The sequence below is a fragment of the Patella vulgata genome, chromosome 3 (genome assembly GCF_932274485.2).
Source record: "Patella vulgata chromosome 3, xgPatVulg1.2, whole genome shotgun sequence".
NCBI lineage: Eukaryota > Metazoa > Mollusca > Gastropoda > Patellidae > Patella > Patella vulgata.
This window is the reverse complement of record NC_065881.2, coordinates 27,067,983-27,094,749: the sequence shown is the minus strand read 5'-3', so window position 1 is coordinate 27,094,749 and position 26,767 is coordinate 27,067,983. Positions and strand designations below refer to the sequence as shown.

Sequence of the window (26,767 nt, the reverse complement as noted above, 5' to 3'; positions counted from 1 at the left end):
CCATTTTCCGCAGTGATCTGTGAGTGGCCCTGGTCGACATACCACTACGCCGCTACCGCAGTGAGCTGAGAGACACTCCAAATGAAATTTAGTTCATACTGGATGAATGTCATTGTGTTAGGTCTAAAGTAGGAGTATCATTCATCTTCAATCCCCAGTCGGAAATCTAAAACCCTTATTGGAATTTCTCCTATATTGACACGGGGATATGTTAAAAAAAAATGGACTAAGCTACCTCGAAAACGTATATTTTGACACCAAACTCGAAATTTCCCGCCAAAATTGATCGCCATCTTGAATACACCCCTCACCCAATATTGACTCAGCGGTAACACTTATCACAAAAATGTGTATGGAAATTTTTTCAGTTATCCCGAAAACGTATATTATGATACCAAACTCGATCATATTATGATAATTGGTCGGAAATCGGAATTGACAAGTCAAGACCGGCGGCCATTTTGGATTTTGGCCAATCGGACCCATTTGGGCACGGATTTCGGACTGGGACTCTTTTTTTGTGATAACGTCTAGACCGACCATAAACCGTGGTCGATATTTTTATTGCAGCTATCTTGCTTGGACTATTTGTGAGCAAAATATTCAGATATTTCAATTAGGATTCTGTGGATTCGCGATCGGTCGTATTTTCATTTCTGATCGACCTAATTGTTCCCTTTTCCAGTGATTCCATGCTATTCCTCGCCATTGTATATTCGATTGGTTATGATATGGTCCATTTAGAAAAGCAAACCAACAATTATTAAACCACCAGCCGCCTTCCCATTCCTTTGCGCAATGTGCCTCTCGCCTGGCATCGTTATCTTGGTCTGGTGTACTGAACATCATGCGATTGTGTTTGAACAAACTATCTTTAGCACTTCCGGAATACCCGTGTACATGTAACTTGTAAAAATCTCTTTCACCTTCAACTTTGAATGTTTTATATGACGCATAGACTCGATTTCCCGAGAAGTCCCACAAATCTATTCTAAGTTCATATTGTTTTTGATTTGAAATAAGGAATATATTGTCGTTCCCAAGCCAAAACTCCATGTTCACATCCCCAAAACCTCTTTTGTACTCATCCCAATTGCGATTGAAGTCTGTATTGCCACTGAAACGTTTTTGTATTGTAAGCCAACCTCCGGGACGTGTTTCCATATCACACCATACTGGAATAGGACATGCTGAATAACTTGGTTTAACATAATAAACACCATTTTCTGTGTGGCCTTGTGCATAAATTTCTTCACAATCTGTAATGATATTGTTATATATAATGGAAAACATAGTATAGTATATTTATTGTATTAGGCTGAATTTCGACCCAATAGTAAATGTTTAATATGTCGTCCTAATCCGCACAGTATTATATAATTTAGTAAATTATATTTCAATAGATCTCAATCAACCTTAATTATCCCCATTTATATCTATTTCATATTGTCTAATATATTTCCTTAATCCCCTGTCTCCGGTATTTTTTGTTTTACACTTTAAATTGTCCTTTTAAATTGCAATTAACGTCTACGGGCTATAGCGTTTTAGTTACCATGGTATATTGTTTGTATAGACGATAGATTTATAGGATTGATGCCCTAGGTATGCATGGAAATATATATACCTAAATGAGTTAGTTAAGGGGGACCTTTCTACAAACCTGCCATAAGGAGATCAACTCCAGATCACATCCCTAAGGACAGACTTGATTTACCTGTATTTGGATATTTGGAAGCACACGTTCATGTCAAATCTCATATATCTATATTGGAGCCTATTTACCATTAATCGGCTATACCAATATTTGATACATTAATTGTGTGTTGAAATTCATGTTTATTATTTGTTAACCAAAAAATATAGAAATATTTACAAAAAAGTCCTGTCTTCATTTATACAACAACGACGATTCAATAAAATACACAAAACTACACCTGCAAAGTATTACACATTTGCTTCAATTCTTAAACAGGGAATCCGATGAAAGTACTATTACATCATGAAATCGATTAACCTTATTAGATTATGACATTGACACTGGTATGACACGGTCAACGGCCACGTGGAAGTCATTAGTTACTGCCCTTGACCTGAGTTATGATGAAATATAGGCAGCTGTATAATCTCGTCGGTCATAAGCAGAAATGAAAAGTAGATAGGACAGAGCGGGGATCATTGGCGCCTTGTAGGGAGACTAGGCGAGGGCGTCTAGAAGTTAATTTGCAATCAGGCTGGCCTCGAGTTAAGACCGGACAGTGGCCATGTAAGTTAGTCGGGCGTTGGCACGCTGTGCCAAGCCAAGCTAAGACCATGACTCCCTTGACACAATCTAATTCCGGAGTCTTTAACTGTAAGAAGTTTTGTACTTGATATGTTTAAAGAATAATAAAAGTAACGTTTGAAGTTAAACAAGTGTTGTAATCAAGAACCTGATTCAAGGACCCAATACTGTAACATATTAATTGGTGCCGTGTACCAGAGCAACGTTTGAAGTCCTAACCACTAGAAGATCTTGGCTATTATTATTAAGAGAAAGGTCTTTTTTAAATCCTAACCATGTTCAAGGTTAATCCTGACAATAGTGCTATGTTTAACAAGTTAAATATACTCTTCAAAAAATGAAACGCATAGTGACTTTTCGTCGTAGGTATACCCTTGCTCTGTCCTCGCCTCGTTGCAACAGGAAACGCGACTCGTTGCTGAACCCAACTTGTCTCCAGCGTTGCTGTGGCCATACTCCGAGGTCGCTGTTGTGAATGGTTTCCGCAAATGGCGTAACCGGATGTGACGATCGAGAGCAGGTGTGGTCACTCTTGTTTGGCCTGAGCTTGGGCGGTGAGGTGTTGAACTTCTCTGTCGGTACCCATTAGACCAGGAGCCCAGGGGGTCCACCTAGCTGAAAAGTGTACCAATTTTCTTCTGTATGGTATCAATGTATGTATATCTGGTATCATCAGAATGTAAGTATGCCGGGTTTCTGGTGGTGGGTGTGGTATCCCACGCCCTAAATGCCATGACCCCCAACTAGGCTAGATTAGCTCAAAAGTGTACCAAATGAAAATCGTACAGCAGTGTACCGTACATCTTCAGGTATTACAAAAACACTCTGACAGACATTTCTAGTGGTGGGTTGCCCCTGACAGAGCTATGTAATTGCCAGACATTTGTAGTGATGGAGTATCCCTGACAAGAGTTATCTAATATTTATACCTATTTGTTGGGAAAGGACAAAAAAATATATACATATATATATATTGTTTGTTTTATAATGGGTCGTGTTTTTTTATTAAAGATTATGAATTATAATTGTTTGTTTTTGAACACATATTTTTGCATTTAAAATTAGTATTTACCAAGAATTAACAGATTTATAATGCGGAGTAAAATGATTTGTGATTGTTTAAACGGAATTGGGTTAACGATAGTATCGTAATATGGAAATTAACTCATAAAGATTCACAAAGTATTAACGGGTTTTTCTGTTGTATTTTTGTTTTGTTTTGTCTATATCTATATATTTTTGCGCCGATTTTACGGGATGCCTCGATATTTACGAGAGAGATTTATTCGCGTTTCACAAAGTGCCCCGATTGTTACGGGATGGCCTGATATTTACGGGAGAGATTTTATATTGTGTTTTAATGTAGTACCCCAAATATTATGGGATGCCCCGAAATTTCGGGAGAGATTTTATTTGTATTCCTCGAGAAGAATTGAGTGGCTATATACGCTCGCGGCCAGATTAGGGGCGAGTGTGATGTTTTGTTTTGTTTAAAAAAAATAGAGAGATCAACCGTTTGTTAATTTTGATAAGTTCTTTCAAAAATGTCTTATTTAAGAGTGGTGAAATGTGTTCAGATAATTTTTTATTCTTTATCTTGAGGGAAAACAATGACATTCTATTTTTTTATTCATTTTTTTTTTTGTTAAATAATAATGCAAATATTTTGATTAATTGCTAATTTGAGTTCACTCAATGATGTAATAAGCAGATGATAAAACTTGGGCACGGGTGGCAGTTATAATATTCTTCATAGCAAGACATGTCATAACACACAGTTCGGCCAGACGGTAAGGAAAGGGAAAAGACTACCCGAAAAAAAAATAAAAGCGGCCAATCTTAAAGAAGAGAAGGAAATGAAAGAAGAGAAGGACAGAATATACGAGGAAAGAGATACCTTGTACCCACAACGCCGATGTCCTGAAGAAGAAGAAAGAAATAATTTCTTCAGTGCGTGTGTGACTTTGTAATGATTGATTAAAAACGTTTGTGTGACCATTAGAAGAATTTATATTATATATATTATGTGATTTCAATAACTCCGTGTGTCACCAATAGAATAGTTTGTATTATATATGTGTGTGATTTTAATAACTCGCGAGGGTGACCATTACTAGAATCCGTGTTATATGTGATTTCAATAATTCGCGTGTCTGACGACTAAATTAGTGTTTTGTTTTTTTGATTTTCTTTCTAGACTTTTGTTTATTGTATGACATTTAATCAATGTTGATTTTTATAATGTTGTTTATATTTTAATTAGGGTAGTTATTATCGACTCCATTTATATTCAATTTTGTAACGGCCTTAAAAAAAGTTATTTCTTAACTTTTTCCTAAAGAAAGAGATGTTATAGACGCTTTGTGCCATCTTGACACGTGAAAGCGGAACTGATCTTAATATCAACATGTCGGCTATCGACACCCATGGTGGTCCTGATGACATTCATTAGTCATTTCCATAATATAAACGTATGGTTGGCCTGTTTTATTTAACTTCCTTTGTCTTATAAGCAAACTGTACTGAATGTTAAATCTGATATGATGCAGTAGCCATATGTGTAATGAGATCCTTTGTCTAGAAGGGTTTATAAACCCAGAATGGAAACGAGATCGGGGACGAGACTAAGCGAGGGCGTCTAGAAGTTAGCTTGGGACCAGGCAGGTCTCGAGTTAAGACCGGACAGCGCCCATGCAAGTTAGTTGGGAGTTGGCACTAGAATCATGGCTCCCTCAAGTTAATTCCAGAGTCATGTGCTGGTAGACTGTGAAATCTACAAGGAGGAGAAAAGGGAAATAGTGGAGATGATGGAGAACAACAATATACCTCTCAACACCAGGAACCTACTCTTCCCGAAACCAGACCTCAAATATGAATCTTCGAACAAATCCACGATCTAATGAGCACGGTTGGACTAAGTATAATAGTAAAGTACCCACGGTTAGACGGGCTCGGCAACTAAACACTAAACTACACAAAGATATGCCAAACTAGCAGGATAGTGGAGTAAGAGGGGCCACGATTAGACGGGTTCAGCATCTACATGTAAACACTAAATCCGCTACAAATCGACACACCGGAATAGTGGAGTAAGGGGAGGTTACGATAAGACGGGCCTGGCACTTAAACATTAAAATCCAAACGATATGTTTATTAATAAATAAAGGGAAGAACTTCCCAATAAACCCACTCCATGGCCTAAGGTCGTAAATGGAAAGACTGCAAAATCGTATTCTAAACAAACAGGAAGAAGCTTCGGCTCTCCTACGTCTTGTCTGTGATATCACTTCTGTGGGAGCAGATCTTAAAGCACCAAGATACTACTACTATATTTAATATCTGCAGTAGTGTCGAATACTGTACTTGTGACGGGCTTAGAATCTTTAAGGTACACTAAACCAGAAAATAGGCCATATTTCGGAGAATATTCAACCAACTTTTGAATCAGATACATATTTGAGCAGCTGGTGGTAAGGCCATTTTAGTGATATAAGTTTTATTGAGATTTATTGAGTTTGATTACTACTGCAACTTTTGAATCAGATACATATTTGAGCAGCTGGTGGTAAGGCCATTTTAGTGATATAAGTTTTATTGAGATTTATTGAGTTTGATTGCTACTGCAACAGTAGTATTCAAACTCACTCAATAAATCTCTGCTTAAAAGTAATTTAAATGTATTCATTGATACGGCAATGAGACGCCAATACAAAGAACATATGAATATCTTTGGTGGCAGGGTATTATTCTGTCTTACATCCGCCCACCTTCAGCATTACGCGCAATTCTACTACATAGTATAAAAACTTTTGCTTTTGATCGAATTATCATTTTTTTTCCTGTACATACTCTATACAAATAGACTCTATACCATCTGAAAATTAACTTCAAAAATGTTATCAGGAAGTGACGTCAAATATAAACCTGAAGAAATGAGATTGGAGTCTGTGAGCCTCGGAATAAAATAAGAACAAAACTTCGTCTGCACAACTACCAACTACCAAAATATATCCGAAATGAATGTTTAAACATGTGTAAGTTATTTTGTATCAATACGATTAGTTAAATGCTTCGTTCGTATAAAAGGATCTTACCGCACACAGGCCTAACAACAATAACGCAGATGTTAAAGGCTAAAATTATATCACCAATTAAAGATACATTATGGGAGATAAGATAAAGAGATGGCAGTTCTCGCTATAATAGTTAAAAACTAGATAGTGTAAAGGTAATTTGCTGAAAATTTCAGTCAAATTGATCCACTACGAGCCAGGAAAGAAGCCGGTGAAATTTTTGCATAGTCTCGGTTATCATTACTAAAATCATTAATATAAACAGCATAGTCTCGATTATCCACTTTTTCTGATTTAATTATCTTTGGCCGTTAGCGGCATATAGGAATCTAATCCAGCCTACATCGAAGGCTAGCCTTGACATCGAGAGTTTATTATGGTCTGGATAAGTTAATTAATGTCTAATTGATAATTTAGATAACATTTCAGGCCTAAAGAAAGACTTGTAATAAGCAGATTTTGCTCTTGCATAATGCATGTTTAACAAACAATACAAGGTGCCCTAATCCTATAGAGTGACTATAGACAGACATCTTGCGGAATCGGCGGCGTATACACTCATGTCCATCACCGACGCGCATGAGTGCAACTTGATGTAGCATTGTTTCATGTGTGGACAGTACAAAGTACAAGTTACAAGGCTTAAATAGTGAAGTGGCTAGGGAATAGATTCGTCTTTTTTCCCATCATAATGCCTCGGTCGCCCTTGACAATTTTCGAGCCGCATGTTCAACTGGCTCTTTTGCTCGATTTTAAGGCTCTTTTTCAACGATTTCCGAACGTTTACTTAGACGAAAATATCAGCCAAATAGCTACAGATGCAAGGATATGACGGATAATTTTCTTGGGGGACCCCCCGCCCCCCCCCAAAAAAAAATCCCCCCTCAGCTGCGTGCCCCGTCTCCGCGGTCAGTGCCCTCATTTTGCGGCGCCCCCCTTTTCAAAATTCCTAGATCCGCCCCTGCTACGTGTATGGCGCTATTGCATAATATCATGCATTATGTATTGGACGTTAAATTTGTAATAAACAACAACAACAACGATCTGAAATCAAATAACGAGTACTAGCTATTTCTTCCATACAATTATTCTTAGTTCTGGGCGAGATCACCAATACTGTGGACGACTTTGCATGTGGGCGACTTGACTGGCACCCCACAGAAATTATTGAATAATCATTTTCAGTGAGAATGCGTCCTGGAACATGTATTATAAAACCTAATTTGTTTTTATTTGATATAATAAAACCTAATAAATATAGGTTGCCTTGCAACGAAACATACGCCCACAGCAGCTAAATCGTCCGGGGAGTCAACAAGTGTTGTCGCATATTTTTACTTTTTTCGGTAATGAAACATTTATAATACACTCAAATCTGATTAAGAGTAACAACTCATGAAGTAATTATCAGAAAACTATTAGAATTTGTTTGGTTTTTATAAAGTTCTGCCCCATGCTAACGTTCAGTATATACGAAACATTTATATATCATGGATTTAGCTGTTCAAGTCATAAAAATTCATTGAAAATCAATATGCTTGTTGGTCTCAAGATCTTACACTCTGTGTATCAATCTGAAGTCAATCAGATGATAACTTTAGCCTCTAGAGCGTCACAAGATTTTTCAAAGTGATCAAGGGCCATAACTTTGGCAGTAATTTTCGGAAATCGTTGAAAATCAATAGGATTCTTCGTCTCATGAACTTAAACACTGTGTATAAATTTAAAGTCAATCGGATATTAACGTTAGCCTCTAGAGCGTCCACAAGATTTTTTCGTTTTACTTATTTAAATAATGCATATAAATTCCATACAGATCGGATGATAACTTTTGTCATTCGGACGTTCACAAAGTAAAACAATTTGTTAAAATTCAATAGACCTCCGTATCACAAATTTAAATGATGCATATAAATTTCATAATTATCGGATAATAACTTTCATCAATCGAGCATTAACAAGGTTGAACAAAGTGAAACAAGGGCCATAACTCTAGAAGTAATTATTGTAAATTTCTGAAATTCAATAGATTTCGTGGTTTCACTAATCTTAAATGATGTAGATAGAGATGGGCGATTTCACCAGTTATCCCTTTTAGCAGTGACTAGTTTCGTTCTAATTGAACTCTTCAGACTGATTTATCTTACCGGGGTTTCTAATATCGGGGTTTGGTATTTTACCGAGGTTTTCGTTTTGGCGGGGTTTACCGGGGTTTGGTATTTTACCGGGGTTTAGGATTTATACCGGGGTTTCGGGTTTTACCGTGGGTTTGAAAAGTTACCGGGGTTTAAGGTATGACCGAGATCTGCAAACAAGACAGTTCCATACAAATCAGATTATAATTTTTGCCGTTTGAGGGTTCACAAGGTTCTACAAATTGAAACAAAGGTCTCAACTCTGCAAGTAATCTACACAAATTGTGGAAATTTGACAGGCTTTTTCGTTTCACAAATTTAAATGATGCATAAAAATTTCATACATATCGGATGATAACTTTCATCAATCGAGCATTAACAAGGTTGAACAAAGTGAAACAAGGGCAATAACTCTAGAAGTAATAAACGGAAATTGCTGAAATTCAATAGGACTCTTCTCTTTACTAATTTAAATGACGCATGTAAATTTCATACAGATCGGCAGATAACTTTTGATGTTAGAGCATTCACAATGTTCAATAAAGTGAAACAAAGGCCATAACTCTTAGGCGTAATAAACAGAAATTGCTGAAATCCAATAAGCTTCTTCGTTTCACCAATTCAAATAATGCATATATAAATTTCAGAAAGATCGGATGATAACTTTTGGCGTTAGAGCGTTCACAAGCTTAAACAAAGTGAAAAAGGACCATAACTCTAGAAGTAATAACCGGTAATTGCGGAAATTCAATAGGCTTCTTCGTTTCCCTAATTTAAATATTGCATATACATTTCACAAAGATCGGATGTTAACTTTTGGCATTAGACCGTTCACAAGGTTCAATAAAGTGAAACAAGGGCCATAACTCTAGACGTAATACACAGAAATTGCGGATATTCAATATGCTTCTTCGTTTCACTAATTTAAATAATGCATATAAATTTCAGAAAGACAGGATGATAACTTTTGGGGTTAGAGCGTTCACAAGGTTAAACAAAGTGAAACAAGGGCCATAACTCTAGAAGTAATAAACGGAAATTGCTGAAATTCAATAGGATTCTTCGTTTCCCTAATTCAAATATTGCATATAAATTTCACAAAGATCGGATGTTAACTTTTGGCATTAAAGCGTTCACAAGGTTCAACAAAGTGAAACAAGGGTCATAACTCTAGACGTTATAAACGGAAATTATTGAAATTAAATAGGCTTCTTTATCTCACTAATGTAAACAACACATATCAATTTTAAAACAATTGGATGATAACTTTTGGCGTTAGAGCGTTCATAAGAAATTGTGGACGATGGACGGACGGGGGCGACGACAATAGCGTCCACATTTCTATGTGAGCGTATAACGAGATTTTTTGTACAATCGGGGGACATAATTCAGGAAGTTACGATCCGATATGCGCAAACATCGAAAGTAACCAAGATCTTTGGGTTATGAACATGCATATCAAGTTTCATCAAAATCAGATAAAAATTGTGACCTCTAGAGTGTCCATGCACAAACTAACCAGCGGCTGCCAGGCAGGATACGCCCACATTTTGGAAGAGATGGATAGAGAACAAGCTAAAAACAAAAACGATTTTTTGTAGAACAGGGGCCATAATCCAGGAAGTTATGGTCTGGGATTTTCGGAATATGAAGATATGTTTTAAGTTTCATCAAAATCGGATAAAAATTGTGACCTCTAGAGGGCCCATAACCTTTGTATTACATACTTATACACAATTTGCGTACAAAGAGCGGACATTTTGTTGGGCAGTTTCATTTCGATTTTCCCAAAATTCTAATTCAACCTTCATCATGGTGGAATGGTGATATATCTAAACGGTTTTTAAAATCGGAATAAAAATTGTGACCTCTAGAGAATCCACAAGCTAAAAATGCGATTTTTCGCCAAATCAGGGGCCATAATCCAGGAAGTTACGTTCGGGTATATGTGATTATCAAAAGGAACCAAAATCTTTATGATAACCTTGATATATCATATTTTTACACTATTTGCGTACAAGGGGTGGCCATTCAGTGGCGGCGTCAAGGGGGCGGGCAAAATTTCCCTCGTAGCACACTGTATGGCATATGCCCAACTTCATTAGCCCAGTCAGAGCTGAACAGTAGGACGCTAAATCACATTTCATTTCATTTTTTTTCATTTTGTCTCATCTGTGACAAAGCAAACCAACACATTACTCATACAATGTAATTAAATTAAAACTTTCATCTTTTAACTGTTAGTCAATTTAAGTCAACTAATACATGGTATGTTTTTTTTTCTCAGTTAACTACATCAGAAAGATCAAGACAGTTGGAAATGGCTATTCATATCGTGGAAACATTTTTGTCACAGAGCTTGATAATCAGGCAAAATGTAATTTACATACATATTTGTATTTTAATCAGGAACTAGTTTTATACACTTGCTTGGTAATATAATTATTCTTCTTGGAGCAATGCGTAGGGCTCTGCTGTTTCAAGTACTTGGCATGCTTGATTTTTGGCAATCATATCCATTGATTTTCTTCAAGTTGTGATATGTGTATTTTTACAGTAAATAGCAGTATAAATATGGTGCACAATTTTTTTAAATAGATTTCAATAAATTTCCAAAGGTAATATCCAATTTGTTGTCCATGGAAATAAAATATGAATGGGCCCAAAAATAATTAGACATTGCAAAGTAAATAGGCACTGCCATGATGTAGTAGGGAATCTGGATTTGGAGACATAATACATGTATGAACCGGGTGAATAGTTGACCTATTATGAGACTTAAGTCCCAAATCTTTCTAAAGACTTTTTTCTGAATTCTAACCCATTTGATTTGAGCATAATAATCTGCCTGGGTCTGGACAAGACACAATAAGTGTAACGCAAAGTTGAAACAAAATAGAGACTCAGTCTCGATGTGACAAAATAAATTGTTTATTTAAACATTGTGAACCATAGAAAGTATTATTATTGCCTACTTTTTATTTTTTTTAGGCCGAAACACTATTGGAAGAGTATTTGATGTATGATAACAACAAAAGAACCCATGCATCAATTTATTTTATAATTCTGGAAAAGAATGCATTTGACTCTATTTTTAAATATTTATTTTTTGTTTTTAATGTTAAATATTCTTCCCAAACACAATTACATGTAGATTTTAATTCTCTTCAGAAATTTATGTATAATATAGAAAGTAACGTGACATATAAATCACTTAGACTTTGGTCGGAAATCATAAAGTGTTTAATAGGCATTATCTACAAACCAAATGTAGATCAAATATACCCAAAATTACAAAAAACCTTGATTTACATTATTAAGGTGACTTTCCCTTGCTTATGAAATGAAATAGGGTTTAATATCCTACTTTTCTGTGTTATTAGGGTGATTCTGTCCTACAACCTACTCTTATATCAAATATTTCAGCTGTAAAGGGTTTTTTTTAAAGGGAACCCAAGGGGGCCGAATGGTTAACACGCGCACATTGGATCAGAAGGTCTGTCATTGAGTCAAATAACTCAAATTCTAAGGTTCTTTAAAGTGAACGCAGTGGGGGTGGTTTCGATTCCGGGCTTGTACCCAATTATCTCTTGCCATGTCCTACACTACTGATATGTGGGAACTATGCCGGAAAATCGAGTTGAAATTTCTCGGCCAAGCCCTATACCCGCTGGACCACTGTGGCTCCACCTTGCTTATGACTTGTGATTGTATATAAATATTTTGTACATATTATTTAATATTTGCCATTTTCTTTGATATATTTTTTTATTGCAATCCTGTAATCTTGCTGTTTTGCTCCTTTTATGTACATCATTTTATTACTCCTGCAAAATAATGCATTTTTCTTTTGTTAGTTTTCTGTGTATGCTAGGTATTTCTAGATGCGTCCCAAATCCCTTGTAATATGACTTTGTAGCACTTTTCAGTTTTTGAAAGTATTTCAGTTTAGTGCATAATTAATATTATTAGTGCTTGGTTTGGATGTTATTTAAATTTAGATATATTTGAATTATACATTTTTGGGGTATGGGGTAGGGATACTGTGTACATATCTTTATATTCTCGGTTCTTGTTTTTGGGTAAAGGGGGGGGGGGGGTCATTATATACTCTTCAAAAAAAGTAGGGGATATTCAGAAACAATACAAAACTTCGGAAATGCACTGCTGTTTTTATTAGAGGTAACCAGTGTATGTTAATGACAGGCCAATTGCCTACACATGAACAAAAACAGTTCATATGGGCGGCTTATCTGACGGCCCCATTTCACTCGCAAAGAGATACGCCGTCAAAAGTGAAGATGGACGTTTTTGATTTTTGTCTTAATAATGAGTAATTGCTCCACCAGTCCTCAGACATTCAGCAATTCGTCGTGGCATGCTCCTAATCAACCCTCCAATCAAGATTTGGGGCAATCTGACCCACTCCTCTTGCAGTGTTGTCGGTTGACGTTGACGTCGACGAACACGTCTCCCGATCAAATTAAACGTAACACACTAAAGCAAAGATAGGCTAAATAGTAAATCTTATACAAGAACCGATAGGAAAGCAAACATGAATAGATAAACCAGCACGCGGCAGTTTTTTTATCAACCCTTCCTTGAAGTGTCAAATTTGATAATGAACCCCTCCCACGTGTATAGCGCTATTGCGTGTCGCATGTGCAGCTCAGTGGTTCTGTTGGGGTGATACGTTCTTCATCTGTGAACATACTTTCAAAGCATGTCAAATGTCCATGACTATTTATTATATCGCAACCTGCATAGGTATTTGCATTTCTGGGCAACACTTGGCAACTATTGGCTCACTATCTTGTCAGTTTGTTAAAAGGTTTTAAATTTTTTGTTTTATATTCCAAACATTTGAAAAAATAATTTTATGCGAGAAGCTTGCCATGTTTGGGCCAGAGATGGCCCACATCCAACTGGCCAAATGCCTGAAAATATCAATCCAATAAATTCCAGCTCAGAATATGACTTCTACTTTCCAGCAGAATTTTCCTGGGTGCTGGGGTCCTGCAGTGTTCTATATTAGTTTTATTAATAGTTTTTTTTAATTTTTAATGTACTGTATATAATATGAATGGAATCACCTCACCCCGCACTTCAAAAAAAGGCCAGTAAATGTGAATCTTTGAAGCAAAAATAATAAATTATTTTTAAAAGAATTCAATGAAATAACGACAAAGTTTATTTGAAGACAGTCGGAGTGTTAGGTATCATCCTATAAAGTAGCTAGATTCTGTACTCAAGTTATACAATTTGTTGAAGATAGCAGGTCAACCGTGCAAACCTTTCAACAAAGCATAATTAACAGCCAATTTACTGGTCATTGGCTGAATTATAAATTCTAAAATTCAGTGTAAAACAACTTAATAGAAGTTAGCATTAACAAGAAACTGAAGACATTGCAGTGGTATACAACTGCACATTATTTTCACAGAACTTAGTTAAAGACAAAAAGATAAGTATATTTTATCACTTTCTCTGCAATAATATTAAATTAGATAACAATTATGTGATTTTATTATTTAGATCATTGGTCATTGGCTGAATTTTAAATTCTAAAATTCAGTGTAAAACAACTTAATAGAAGTTAGCATTAACAAGAAACTGAAGACATTGCAGTGGTATACAACTGCACATTATTTTCACAGAACTTACCCAGACAGCCACTCAGCTTTGGCCCTACTATGGCCCACATCTGGCAGCATCTGGCTAGATGTGGCCCATATCCAGCCAGATGTTGCCACATGTGGGCCACAGTCTGGGTAACACTTGGCAACTATTGGCCCACTACTGATGAATTAAACTTATTTTTGTAACTGGTATCTAAGAATATCTTGTCAGTTTGTTTAAAAGTTTTAAATTTTTTGTTTTATATTCAAAACATATGAAAAAATAATATTATGCCAGAGATGGCCCACATCCAACTGGCCAAATGCTTCAAAATATCAACACGATAAATTTCGGCTCAGAATATGACATCTAGTTTCCAGTAGAATTTTCCCTTAAAATAATATTTTTTGAATGTACTGTATATAATATGAATGGAATCCTCTCAACCCACCCTCCCCAAAAAGCCAGTAAATGTAAATCTTTAAAGCAAAAATAATAAATTATTCTTGAAATAAGTCAATGAAATAAAGACAAAGTTTATTTGAACACAGCCTGAGTGTTGGGTATCATGCTACAAAGTAGTTAGATTTTAATTACTATAGCAGATTCTCTACTCAGATTATACAATTTTTGTTGAAGCCAGCAGGTCAACCATGTAAATCTTTCAACAAAGCATAATTAACAGCCCATATACTATCTTGAAATCTGTTTGGTCATTGGCTGAATTTAAAATTGTGAAATTCAGTGTATAACAACTTAATATAATTTAGTACTAACAAGAAACTGCCCATGGTACACAACTGTGCATTATTTTCACAGAACTTAGTTAAAAGATAAAAAAGATAACTACATTTTATTACTTTCTCTACAATTATATTAAATTAGATAAGATGCATGTGATTTCATTATTTAAATAACTTCATTTAACTATTCTTTTGCCTTGGCAAATAAGAATTATTTGACTTAATACTTTGGTACTTGCATTGACAGACCCCTAGGCCATGCTTGATATAAAGAAGGAAAAACATGTTTTTTTAAGTACATTTTTGTTGCATTTATTGCAGGTGTGATCAAACTTCACCACAAGGATGCAATGGAAAATAATTTCAAAAATGTTGTAAAAAAACTGGTTGAATGAGGGAAGAACAAAAACAAGGGGAAGAGGAGGAGACAGCTGCAGGAACAAGGGGAGAATGATATTGACATGGATAATTTGTATGCCTTATAACGACCAGTGAATTCTTGTTGAAACGTCGTGTGTATATAATATAGTGATTGTTATCCATAGAACTGTGTTGTGTTATATGGATGAATAAATTTCATAATTGAAGATTTTGCTTTTGTTGTAAATGTATGTTGTTTGTGCTGCATGCAAGATATCCTTAATTTCTACTATCTGGAGTACGAAATGGAATTGGGAAGAAAGTCTTGGCTGGAGAGACTTTAAGAAGGGGCAATAAAGAGAAAAATGGGTTGTAACGTCCATTTGACACAAACTAGGTCATTTTGGGACTAACATATGGTTCAACCCTATTTCAATAATTTGCTTGTGTGTAGGGTTCTTTAGAAGTGGGAGGAAAGGACCCGGAGAAAACCGACGAGGTTGGACAGGTGACCCTACTCCTTGTCACGTACAAGCGAGCATTCGAAACCACGCCACTTGACTCAGTGACAGACCTTATAATTTCAAGCGTACGCGATAAACCACTAGACTTTCCAACCTCTGACTTTAAGAACGGATAGGACAGGGATTAACCGTATGTTTTCAGGTTGCCATCTTTGGCCTACATCTGGCATGGCATGATTTTCAAGTGTGGGACATATTTGGGCCAGGTATGGGCCAGTTGTGCCATCTCTGGCCCACATGTGGCAGGCCATATCTTTGCCAGCTGTTAGCCAGATCTGGCCCATACAAGGCAGGTGTTTGCATTAGTGAATGTGGGCCAGATCTGGCTCTGACTGGGCCACGTCCGGCCCAGATATGCTAGACTTGGCCCAGCTGTGGCCTGCCATATCCGGCCCAATCATTTTGCCAGATGTTGCCAGATATGGGCCGTGTCTGGGCCAAATATGATGTGTTGTCTGGGTAGTTAAAGACAAAAAGATAAGTATATTTTATTACTTTCTCTGCAATAATATTAAATTAGATAAGAATTATGTGATTTTATTATTTAGATAACTTCATTTAACTATTATTTTGCCTTGGTATCATCAACAGAATTCAAATTAATCAACAGAGAGAAAAAAATAAGCTTATCAAATTAGAAGAAATCATGTGACAACTATATTTTTTCCAAAAATAAGAATTATCTGACTTAACGCTTTAACACTTGCATTGACAGATCCCTAGAATATAATTTAGAAGTAAACATGTGTTTTTTTATGTACATGTTTTGCATTTATTGCAGGTGTGATCAAACTCCACCATAAGGATGCGTTGGTGGAAACTAATTTCAAAAATGTTGTAAAAAACTGGTTGAATGGGGGAAGAAAAAGACACGTTAAACCACTAGATCATCCAACTTCCCTCTTTAAGAATGGATAACCGTATGGTTTCAGTTTGCCATCGTTGGCCAACATTAAAATTTGGCATGGTATGATTTTCATGTGTGGGACATATTTGGGCCAGGGATGGGCCAGTTGTGCCATCTCTGGCCTACATGTGGCATGTCATATCTTTGTCAGCTGTTAGCCAGATCTGGGCCATACAAGGCGGGCGTGTGCATTAGCGAATGTGGGCCAGATCTGGCTCTGGCTGGGCCACACCCGGCCCAGATACGCCAGATCTGGCCCAGTTGTGGTATGCCATATCCGGCCCAATCATTTTGCCATATGTTGCCAGATATGGGCAATGTATGTGCCAAATATGGTGTGCTGTCTGGGTACGTGCATCATTTACTGATATTACACTGATATACGATAATTTGACATAAACGACAATGATATATGTTATACCCCATCAGTGAATAACACACACAGATACGACATTTTGACATATTTTGTTTTTAATTTCAGAACAGTTTCTGTCTTTTAAATCTACATCAGTATTTCTACTAGTCTGCCAAAACCCTTATCAAGGGGTCAGATACTCCAGGATAAACAAGCACCAAAAGCTACGAGCTTGATTACGACTAATTCGAATGAAGATGACTTTTCAGATGATTTAACCCTTTATCTTACTAATATTCACTCAAATAAAAGAAAATTCGAACACTTGAAACTGTTTAAAATAGAAAATATGGATAAAGCCCCTCTACCACAAGTGCCGGAAATAGAGGTGATGCTTCAAACACTCCAACTCGAACTGTATTCAGGGGACAGTGATTCCAGTTATGATGAAGTATCTTAAAATATCTCCACAATAGATAAGTTTTTCGATACTAGTGAGCACGAAAATAACCTAGGAGATAAAATAAATGAATGAATGACATTGTCAAAGATCCGGATTGGGATGAAGGTATATGGATTGATCACACACAAGTAAATGAATTAAATGAAGATAATGGAATAACTGAAGATAATGAAATAACTGAAGATATTGAAATGAATGAAGATAATAAAACAAATAAAGATAATGATAATGAAATAAATGAAGATAATGAAATAACTGAAAATAAAGCAAATAAAGATAATGAAATAACTGAAGATAATGGAATGATAGAAAATTATAATGTTAGAAAAAAGCGGAAATCAAAGGTTATGCAGTGGCAAAGAACTCAAAATAAGAAATGTAGAATAGAAGGAGTCAAATACAAAGGCTCGATTAAGCTTGATGGTCACTACAGTTATTCTTGCGGCAGAAAAGGAAAATAGAAGAAAGAAAATGTTCCAGATGTGACAGAACTAAATGGGTCTGTAACACCTTCACTGAAGAAAACAGACAGATTATCTTTTTAAAGGCTTTCTGGAAAACTATGGACTGGAAAGACAAAAGAGTATACATAAGTAGAGAAGATGTTAAAGAAAGGAAAACTCCAAAAGGTGATGGGGAACATAGAAGAAAAAACTCATTTCGATAGTACCTTAAGAAGGGTGACCAAAGATTTCAAGTGTGCAAATCAATATTAACTACATACACGACTGGTTAAATAAAGTACCCATGGCATTCCAATTAAATCACCGGAAACACAAAAACACACAGAAAATGATGTCAAAATAAACCATGCTGAGGCGTTCCTTAAAGATCTTACAAAACTATCATCGCACTACTGTCGATCCTCAGCACAAAGAGTTACCTAGAACCCGTTCATTTGCTGAGCTATATAGAGCCCGACTGTAAAACACATAACTACCCAACTACTGGTCGGAAACTGTTTGACGAATTAAATCTTTCGTTATTTTCTCCCAAGAAAGACCAATGTGACATTTGTTGGGCATTCGAGAATAAAAATATAGAAGAAGAAAAGTATAATATTCACATTTTTAGAAAAAGAAGATGACCGTCAACAAAAGGCATCTAATAAAGAAAGGGCATTAGATGACCCAACAGTTCTTCTCTTAACACTCGATATACCGGCTTTGTTGTTGTGCCCCATGTTACAGGCGAGTGCATTACACTACAGATCTAAACTTGGTTGTCACAATTTTACCATCTATAATTTGGTCAGTAGAGATGTCATGTGTTATTTTTGGCATGAATCAGAGGGTGATCTGGCGTCAAACTCATTTACATCTTGTGTCGTTGATTATTTAGAGAACACGGTTGGTGAAAGTATATCAGAAGTAATCATATACTGTGGCTGGTGTGGCTATCAAAACAGAAACGTTACCTTGTCGAATGCACTGCTTCTCCTTTCTCTAAAAAAAAAAACATCATCATCACCCAGAAGTATTTGGAGTGTGGTCATTCCCAAATGGAGTGCGATAGTATTCACAGCGCAATTGAGAGAAAGCTAAGGAAAAAGTCAATTTGCCACCCCCAGGACAACGTGGACACGATACGTGGGGCGAGGCTTGAAAACCATAAAGTGCAATTTGTATCACATGATTTTTTCAAGAATTATTCGTCCCTGAAATACTTTTCTTCCGTTCGACCCGGTTTCAAAATTGGTTATCCTGTTGTTACTGATTTGCGCCTCCTCAAATATAATCCAAATGGTGACATTCAATATAAATTAAACTATAACGACCAATTTGTTGATCTACCTCGCAGAGCTAAAATGTCAAACCCGCGCATAGGTGACGAGGTGCGTAATTTGCATCACTGCACCATTAAGATCAAATCTGCTAAATTTAAACACTTACAAGAACTGAAAAGTGTTATTCCTCAGGAATATCATAGATTCTATAATGATTTACCACATGAGTAAACACGGAATGACTTTCAAATATGTATCTTGTTTCATAGACATTCCTTGTGCATTTACGTGTGCTCAAACTGCTCATCACTTTGTATTGATATGGTTACTGTTATTTTACATGTAATGTTCTCAAAATTTTAAAATAAAATCACGTCACAGGTGTCCCACCCCCACCCCACTATATGCAATAAATTATGTTTAAATTATAGGTCATTGTGTAAAAGAATTGGTGTAGTAGTAACATTTTTATAATGTTTTTGTTTCCCCTGAAAAGTGGCAAAAATCGACATACGAGATGATAGCGCAGCGACGTAATGTAGTACGTGTGCTTGTAGCCGTAGAATATACAGTATTTTGCGCTTGTGCTGTCACAGGTTGCAGCCAGAAACGCAGCTAAAGGGTTAAACTGAATATTATCTAGTTTTGTTGAGATTATGTTCGTGTTTTGTGAGTAGAATCTGGGTTGTTTTTTTTAATGTTCAACAAACAGCTTGTGTCTCCAGAAACGCAGCTAAAGGGTTAAACTGAATATTATCTATAGTTTTGTTGAGATTATGTTCGTGTTTTGTGGGTAGAATGGGTTTTTTTTTTAATATTCAACAAACAGCTTGTGTCTCCCTTTTCAGGACCGAACCACGTGACCCTTGAGCCCCCGATAGGCATGTATGTTGTGTTATCGTATCGCCGCTCCAATGTTTCTATGTCTAAAAATATATAGTTTAGATATAAATAATTAAAAATATGAAATCTGTAAGTTCTTTACTTAAAGTTTCATGCGGTACTCCACACTCATCAGAAGAAAAATACAAATGAAGCTTGATTACACGAGGCATGGTAACAACGGTTGACGGGCGTGACAACGGTTGACGGGCGTGACGTCAACATAATTAAAAATATGAAATCTGTAAGTTCTTTACTTAAAGTTTCATGCGGTACTCCACACTCATCAGAAGAAAAATACAAATGAATCTTGATTACACGAGGCATGGTAACAACGGTTGACGGGCGTGACGTCAACAGATATAGTTTGGTTAGGTGAAATAATCGACACCTACCGCCGCCAACGAGTTAAAAGACCTGGCATGTTTGATTTTACTATCATCTAATAACCCCACAACATAATGAACGATTTCGGTGTATTCCTTGGCCCCTAAAACACACGGTTAGACACCAAATTTATCATCCTAGAATAAATACCATGGGAGCTACAGAGGATTATTTGAAATGGCGACATTCTTGGACGCCATTTTGAATTTAACAAAACGCTCAAGGGTGGCCGAGGTTAACCCGGCAGATTCTGAAAGAGGACACCCTAGGCTACTTAAATCAATCATAAAAAAATTGTATACAATTTCCAGGTTCAGCAATAGTTCTGCCGGACTACGCATGGCGTATGCCCGTCTTCATTATCCCTGTAGAGCAGAACTGTAGGACGTTAAACCCCATTTCATTTCATTTTATTCCAGACAGTTATTGATTTAATTTTCAAAAAATGGGGAAGCAAGGCTAAGCATCGAATATACCAGTAGGCCTACCGTGGTTACGATAATACACTACGCGATCTCGGCCTCTAATGAAAAATTTAAGCGGTATCAAATGGACAATAACAGTCCAATAAATTCTAAACAGGAGTTGTTTATCGATATTGTAGCCCAAAATATTTAACATTTTTCTTTGAATTCTTTCTTTCGCGATAGCTGACGGTCGTTTTGTGGTATTAATGACGTAAATACCAAGGAAAACAATTTTGACGTAATGAAAATATCCGTGACGTAATAAGATAACATTCATTTCCATTCTTTTTGGTTCACTAAGGGACTGGTTAATTGTGTCTGTTTGGAAAGGGAAGTCACTCTGCGATAATTTTAAAAATCGAAACAGAAATCGTATAGTGTATTTTATATATACTATTCAAAAAAAGTAGGGGATATTTGATTTTGGGGGCATAATACTAAAATATGCAAATGACTACGAAAAAAGTCACTATAGAACCTAACAGAAGAAACATTTCCAGTTACATGTGACGCCCAAACGCACCAATAGCTACCGCATGGAATGCAGGTGATGCTTGGGATCATCATGGGGGTCCAACCCAAGATTTGCACGACTCTGACTTTGAATGTTACAGTCATTGTGGCATTGAATTCCAGGGTGGAAACATCAGTTTAATTGTTTTAGTGACCAGAAAACAAATTTTGATATGCGTCGGCTTACCCAAAATGAAAGGTTACGTGCCCTTGGCATGCTACAGATCGGCACAACACAGGCGGTTGTGGCGCGGACGATGAATGTTTCTCAGTCTGTCATAAGCAGGCTATGGTCCAGATACCGTGATACACAATCTGTACAGGACAGACCACGCTCAGGTCGAGAAATACGGTGTCGACTGGGAAGGGGGGTGATGCAGATTCAGGACAGGAAGTTGAAGAAACGGGTATGGATTTAAATATCCCACTCATTCGGCGTGTACACTCAGATACGATGTATAAAATCAAGCTAAAAGTTCAAGGACAATCAACCTCTTCGGTAATCGATACCGGGTCACAGGTCACGATACTTTCCGATCGCCAGTATGATAAACTGGACAAAAAACCTCCCAAGCTCCGTGTCGTAAAAATACATACCGCGGGTCGGGAATTAGCTTTTTCCGGTTTTATTGTTGGACCCGCTAATTTAGATTTTGGGTCATTCCAGGTGCAATTAGACCAATTATATGCAGCTCCGATAGAAGACGATATGTTATTTGGTTTAGATTTCATGAGAGCGAATAAGGTACATATTGATCTAAAAACAGATAACATGCATATCGGAGACGATAGGTTTGAGTTGTTTTGTGGGAATGTAGATGATCAAGTAGATCACGCTAACTTATTTGTCGCCAAGCGAATAGCTGTTCCACCGTTAACTGTAGCACGAGTACGGTGTAATATGGATAATAATTTATCCCGATTTTTGATCGAACCGTTAAGTCATCCTAATCTATTAATAGCACGATCGGTGCACTCTCACATATACTCAGCCAAATTAAAAACTTGACACTCGGGATTTTTGGGACTAGATTTTTAATATTTGGTTTAAGGCAACTATTTTAGTGTTATGTTGTGCACAGACGACCTTGACATCAACAGAAAGCAAGAATACGTCTCGCCGAAAGTCCTTGCGTTGATAACGTTCGTGATGTCACAGTACCCCCCAAAATGAAATCCAGAGACTTGGAGATTAATCGGAATAAAGTTTTTAGTAACGGTTGTGGCCTCTTCTAGCGTCTCGTACTGCCACACACCGTCTTCTCGTGGTTCTCAGAACATTAGTAAACACTACCCGAGGAAGACGTCGCCACTGCTTAGCAAGAGCATGTTGAAGGTCCTGCAACGTCAGTGATGGATTCACTTGCTGACGAACACGTCGACCCAGTTCGTCCCAGATGTGTTCAATAGGATTAAGGTCGGGGCTAATCGACGGCCAATCCAGGACTTGGACACCGGCATTTCTTAAAAATTTCTGGGTAGCAATTGCTGTATGGGGTCGAGCATTGTCTTGTTGAAACATTAGTCCAGGCCCATGTCTCTGCATAAACGGAAGAAGAACAGGTTGCAAAATATGATCCCTGTACTGGACAGCATTTAAGTTCCCTTGGACAACAACAAGAGGAGAACGTCCATGTGCACAAAAAGAACCCCAAACCATGACGCTGCCGCCACCAAATCGGTCAACTTCTCTGACGCATACTTGAGCGTAACGTTCACCTCGTCTGCGGTACACTCGGACCCTGCCATCGGCAAATCTCAAAGTGAATCGAGATTCGTCACTAAAGACAACCGAATTTCACTGTCTTTGAGTAAATCTTATGTGTCTTGTGGCCCACACAAGTCGGTTACGGCGATGAAGAGGTGTCAATATTGGTCCATTATAGGGCCTCCGAGCTCGAAGACCAGCAGCCTGCAAGCAATTACGAACAGTTTGTGCAGTTACCCTTCCACCAAACATCTCTCTACTTGTGGAGGTTGCAGTGACAAATCTGTTTCTAAGATGACGTAATCGTATTGCTTGATCTTCCTGGAGTGACGTCACACGTGGCGCTCCCGCCGTTTGGCGGTCGGCAATAGTTCCAGTTTGAAGCACTCTCATTTTAAGATTAGTTATTGTCTGGCGTGAACAATTAAAGGCTCTTGCAACAGTGACCACAGATTGACCAGCATAGAGCCCGTAGACGTTCTACATTTGAAAGGCGCGGCATTTTCTAACAAAGATGAAAATAACAATTTTAATTTGTTTTTCCAGTTCAAGTTACGTGTGCGTGTTCAGTTTAAGCAAATTTGCATCGATTGACCTCACGAGTTTGTGTTTGCAAGTGTTTTTCGGGGTTTTCATCTTTATATGCTCAAAAGTCACGTGATCCACGTGACTTTACAATTTTATGAAATTAAAGGCTTCTTACTACTTACTATCGTTAGAAACACTTTAAAATTTATTTGACTTACCAGAAAAAAAAATTTGTTGAAATTCATCAGTGTCAAGTTTTTAATTTGGCTGAGTATAGAAACTGAATTCCCGCGTATATGTTTGATAAATCCAACTCAAGATAGCGTTATTCTCGAAACTAATCAATCTATAGCTAAAGCTATGGAGTTCGACGAGCTTGATATTTTAAATTCAATATCTTCGGATGGGACAAAAAGTGAGAATGACGGAACTATTCCCGAACATTTAAGTAATTTATTTGAACGTTCCAAACAGTTCTTAGATCCAAGCGAACAGAATAAAGTTAAAAGTCTATTAATTGATTATCAAGACGTTTTTGCTAAGGAACAATTTGATTTGGGTAATTTTACTGCTATCGAGCACTGTATTGAGACGGGTAATGCCAAACCCATTAAACAACGTATGCGACGTACACCCGTTTGTTTCGCGGGGGAGGAAGAGGTACATTTGAAGAAAATGTTAGAAGCAAAAGTTATTCAATCTTCTATGTCCGAGTGGGCGTCTCCTCCAGTTTTGATACGGAAAAAAGACGGAACCGTACGTTGGTGCATAGACTATAGGAAGTTGAATGCGGTGACATCTAAGGATGTATTCCCTATGCCATTGATTGATGAATGTTTAGACACATTGGCGGGAAACAAGTGGTTTTCGAAATTAGATGCCAATTCAGCTTATTGGCAAATTCGCCTTAATAAGGATTATAGGAAAAAAAACGCTTTCATTACTAAGTACGGTTTGTTCGAATTTACAAAGATGGGATTCGGATTATGTGGGGCACCAAATACCTATTCAAGGGCAATGAATCTGGTACTTCATGGGTTAGCCTGGAATATTGCTTTAGCATTTTTGGATGACACTCTTGTCCTAGGGAAAGATGTAGACGATCATTTGGGTAATTTGCGGTTAGTTTTAGACCGGTTTAGAGAATATAAAATCAAATTAAAACCAAAGAAATGTGAATTGTTTCAACTGGAAGTTGAGTTTTTAGGTCGATTAGTTAGCCAAAACGGGATCAAAGCGGGAAATAATTTAACTGAAACCGTTGATAAATGGACGGTACCCACTTGTACCAAGGAGGTGGAATCTTTCCTTGGGTTTGCGAACTATCATAGAAGGATTTTGCCGAAATAGCTTTACCGTTGTACGCGATTACGGGTAAACAAGAATTTACTTGGAAAGGAAATCAACAGTTAGCTTTCGAACGAATTAAACGTTTGCTTGTAACAACACCGGTACTTGCTTTACCAAATAATGCGGATCAGTTTATTCTCGATTGTGACGCGAGTATGAACGCTGTGGCTGCCGTGTTGTCACAGGTTCAAGACAACCACGAGAGGGTGATTGCCTACAGTAGTTTTTCGCTAACGCCAGAACAGCGTCGTTATTGCGCGACTTGACAAGAACTTTTGGCAATTGTGCGTTTTACAAGACAATTTAGACACTATCTGCTTGGTAGACCATTTATACTACGAACCGATCACAGTAGCTTGACATGGCTTTTACGGTTCAAACACCCGACTGGCCAACTGGCCAGGTGGTTAGAAGAATTAAGTCAATATGATATGAAAGTTATACATCGTCCGGGTAAAAGACACCAAAATGCCGATGCATTATCGCGTATGAAGTTGCCTGATAAACCGTGTCCGGATTTTACAATGGACGTGGAATTGACCGATTTACCGGTTTACCGAGCGCATAAAAATTGGATAGATTTTACCGATAACATTGACGATGTGATACCGTTGCCCTTTAAATCGGGTGTAAAATATAAATTACTGTTAGACAGTGACCCGGATGATAAACCCGTTAGCATCGCAGTTACTGGGTGTCCCGCGAATCCGCAGGTTAACATTGTTACCCTCGACGAAAATAACGAGGAAACTGGGACCAGGATGTTGATATAGAAGTCCAATAAATAATAATAATAAAAAAAAAGAAAAAAAAAGAACGTAAGTGTGTGTATGGGTGAATGCACGGTGTACATGGTATACCGCTACCCGAGTGATTGAGGTAATTTTTTTTAAGTTTATGGAGCAGCCCTTTAAAAAATAAAATAGGGAGGAATGTGGTGATTTCGGGACCGGCTGGATGTCCGGGACTACCTACTACGGACTGGTTAACCAGGACCAAGATCTATAAAACACCGTCGCCAGCTATACACAGTCTAGGTATGTGTCACAAGTTATATAAGAAGTAAGTTCAAAATTGTCACTTGTCTGCGATATCACCTCGGTGGAAGCGGACGTAAAATACAACTAACCCATCAAAGTTGTCATTGTTTATCGCCGTCTGGGTTGGACTAGTTATATTGCCTCGTGCCACATTATATTTTTAAATGATTTTGAACTCCAGCAGTGACTAGGTTCGAAATAAATTGCATATCATGTTTGATAAATGTCCATACACTAGTGTGACCGTGTAGATATATTATATGCTGTGTAGCGTATATATGCATGTGGTTTCCATGCTTGTTTACGTTGTCATTTCGACGCTGTGATTTGGGGTTTTTTTCGCAAAAAACCCTGGCCTGTGTATGAAAATTAGTCGCTGTCCTATTCATATCAGTATCAGCCCGACTTGTATATTTTTTAAATATATCCCAATCAGTTATTTACGGTCCATACGGAGTTCAATAAATTGTAGTATTTTTATTCACTTGCTTGTTGAAAATCTTCGATTTTGACCAGTCTGATTATGATAGAATGACCATACTCGCCCATAGCAACCATTATTATCTTTCAAATACACTCACTAACTTTGTCTTTTTGTGTGTTTCAGGTGTGTTTCAATAAGCCAATAGTTAAATTTCATTGTTAATGACATACAAGAAAAAATTCATGAAGATTTCCTAGAATAAAGTTTTGAGGTGTAGAA

The 26,767-nt window shown here is 37.2% G+C and overlaps 1 protein-coding gene across 1 annotated transcript in view; it reads right to left on the bottom strand.

The window, feature by feature from the left end:
• Positions 1–205: 205 nt before the first annotated feature.
• Positions 206–26,767, bottom strand: part of LOC126816903 (techylectin-5B) — a 34,943-nt gene continuing 8,381 nt past the window's right edge. Inside the window, exon 2 of the mRNA XM_050543714.1 lies at positions 206–1,259. Within this exon, the coding sequence (XP_050399671.1) occupies positions 613–1,259 (647 nt within the window). The 3' untranslated portion in view covers positions 206–612. The remainder of the gene's footprint in view (positions 1,260–26,767) is intronic.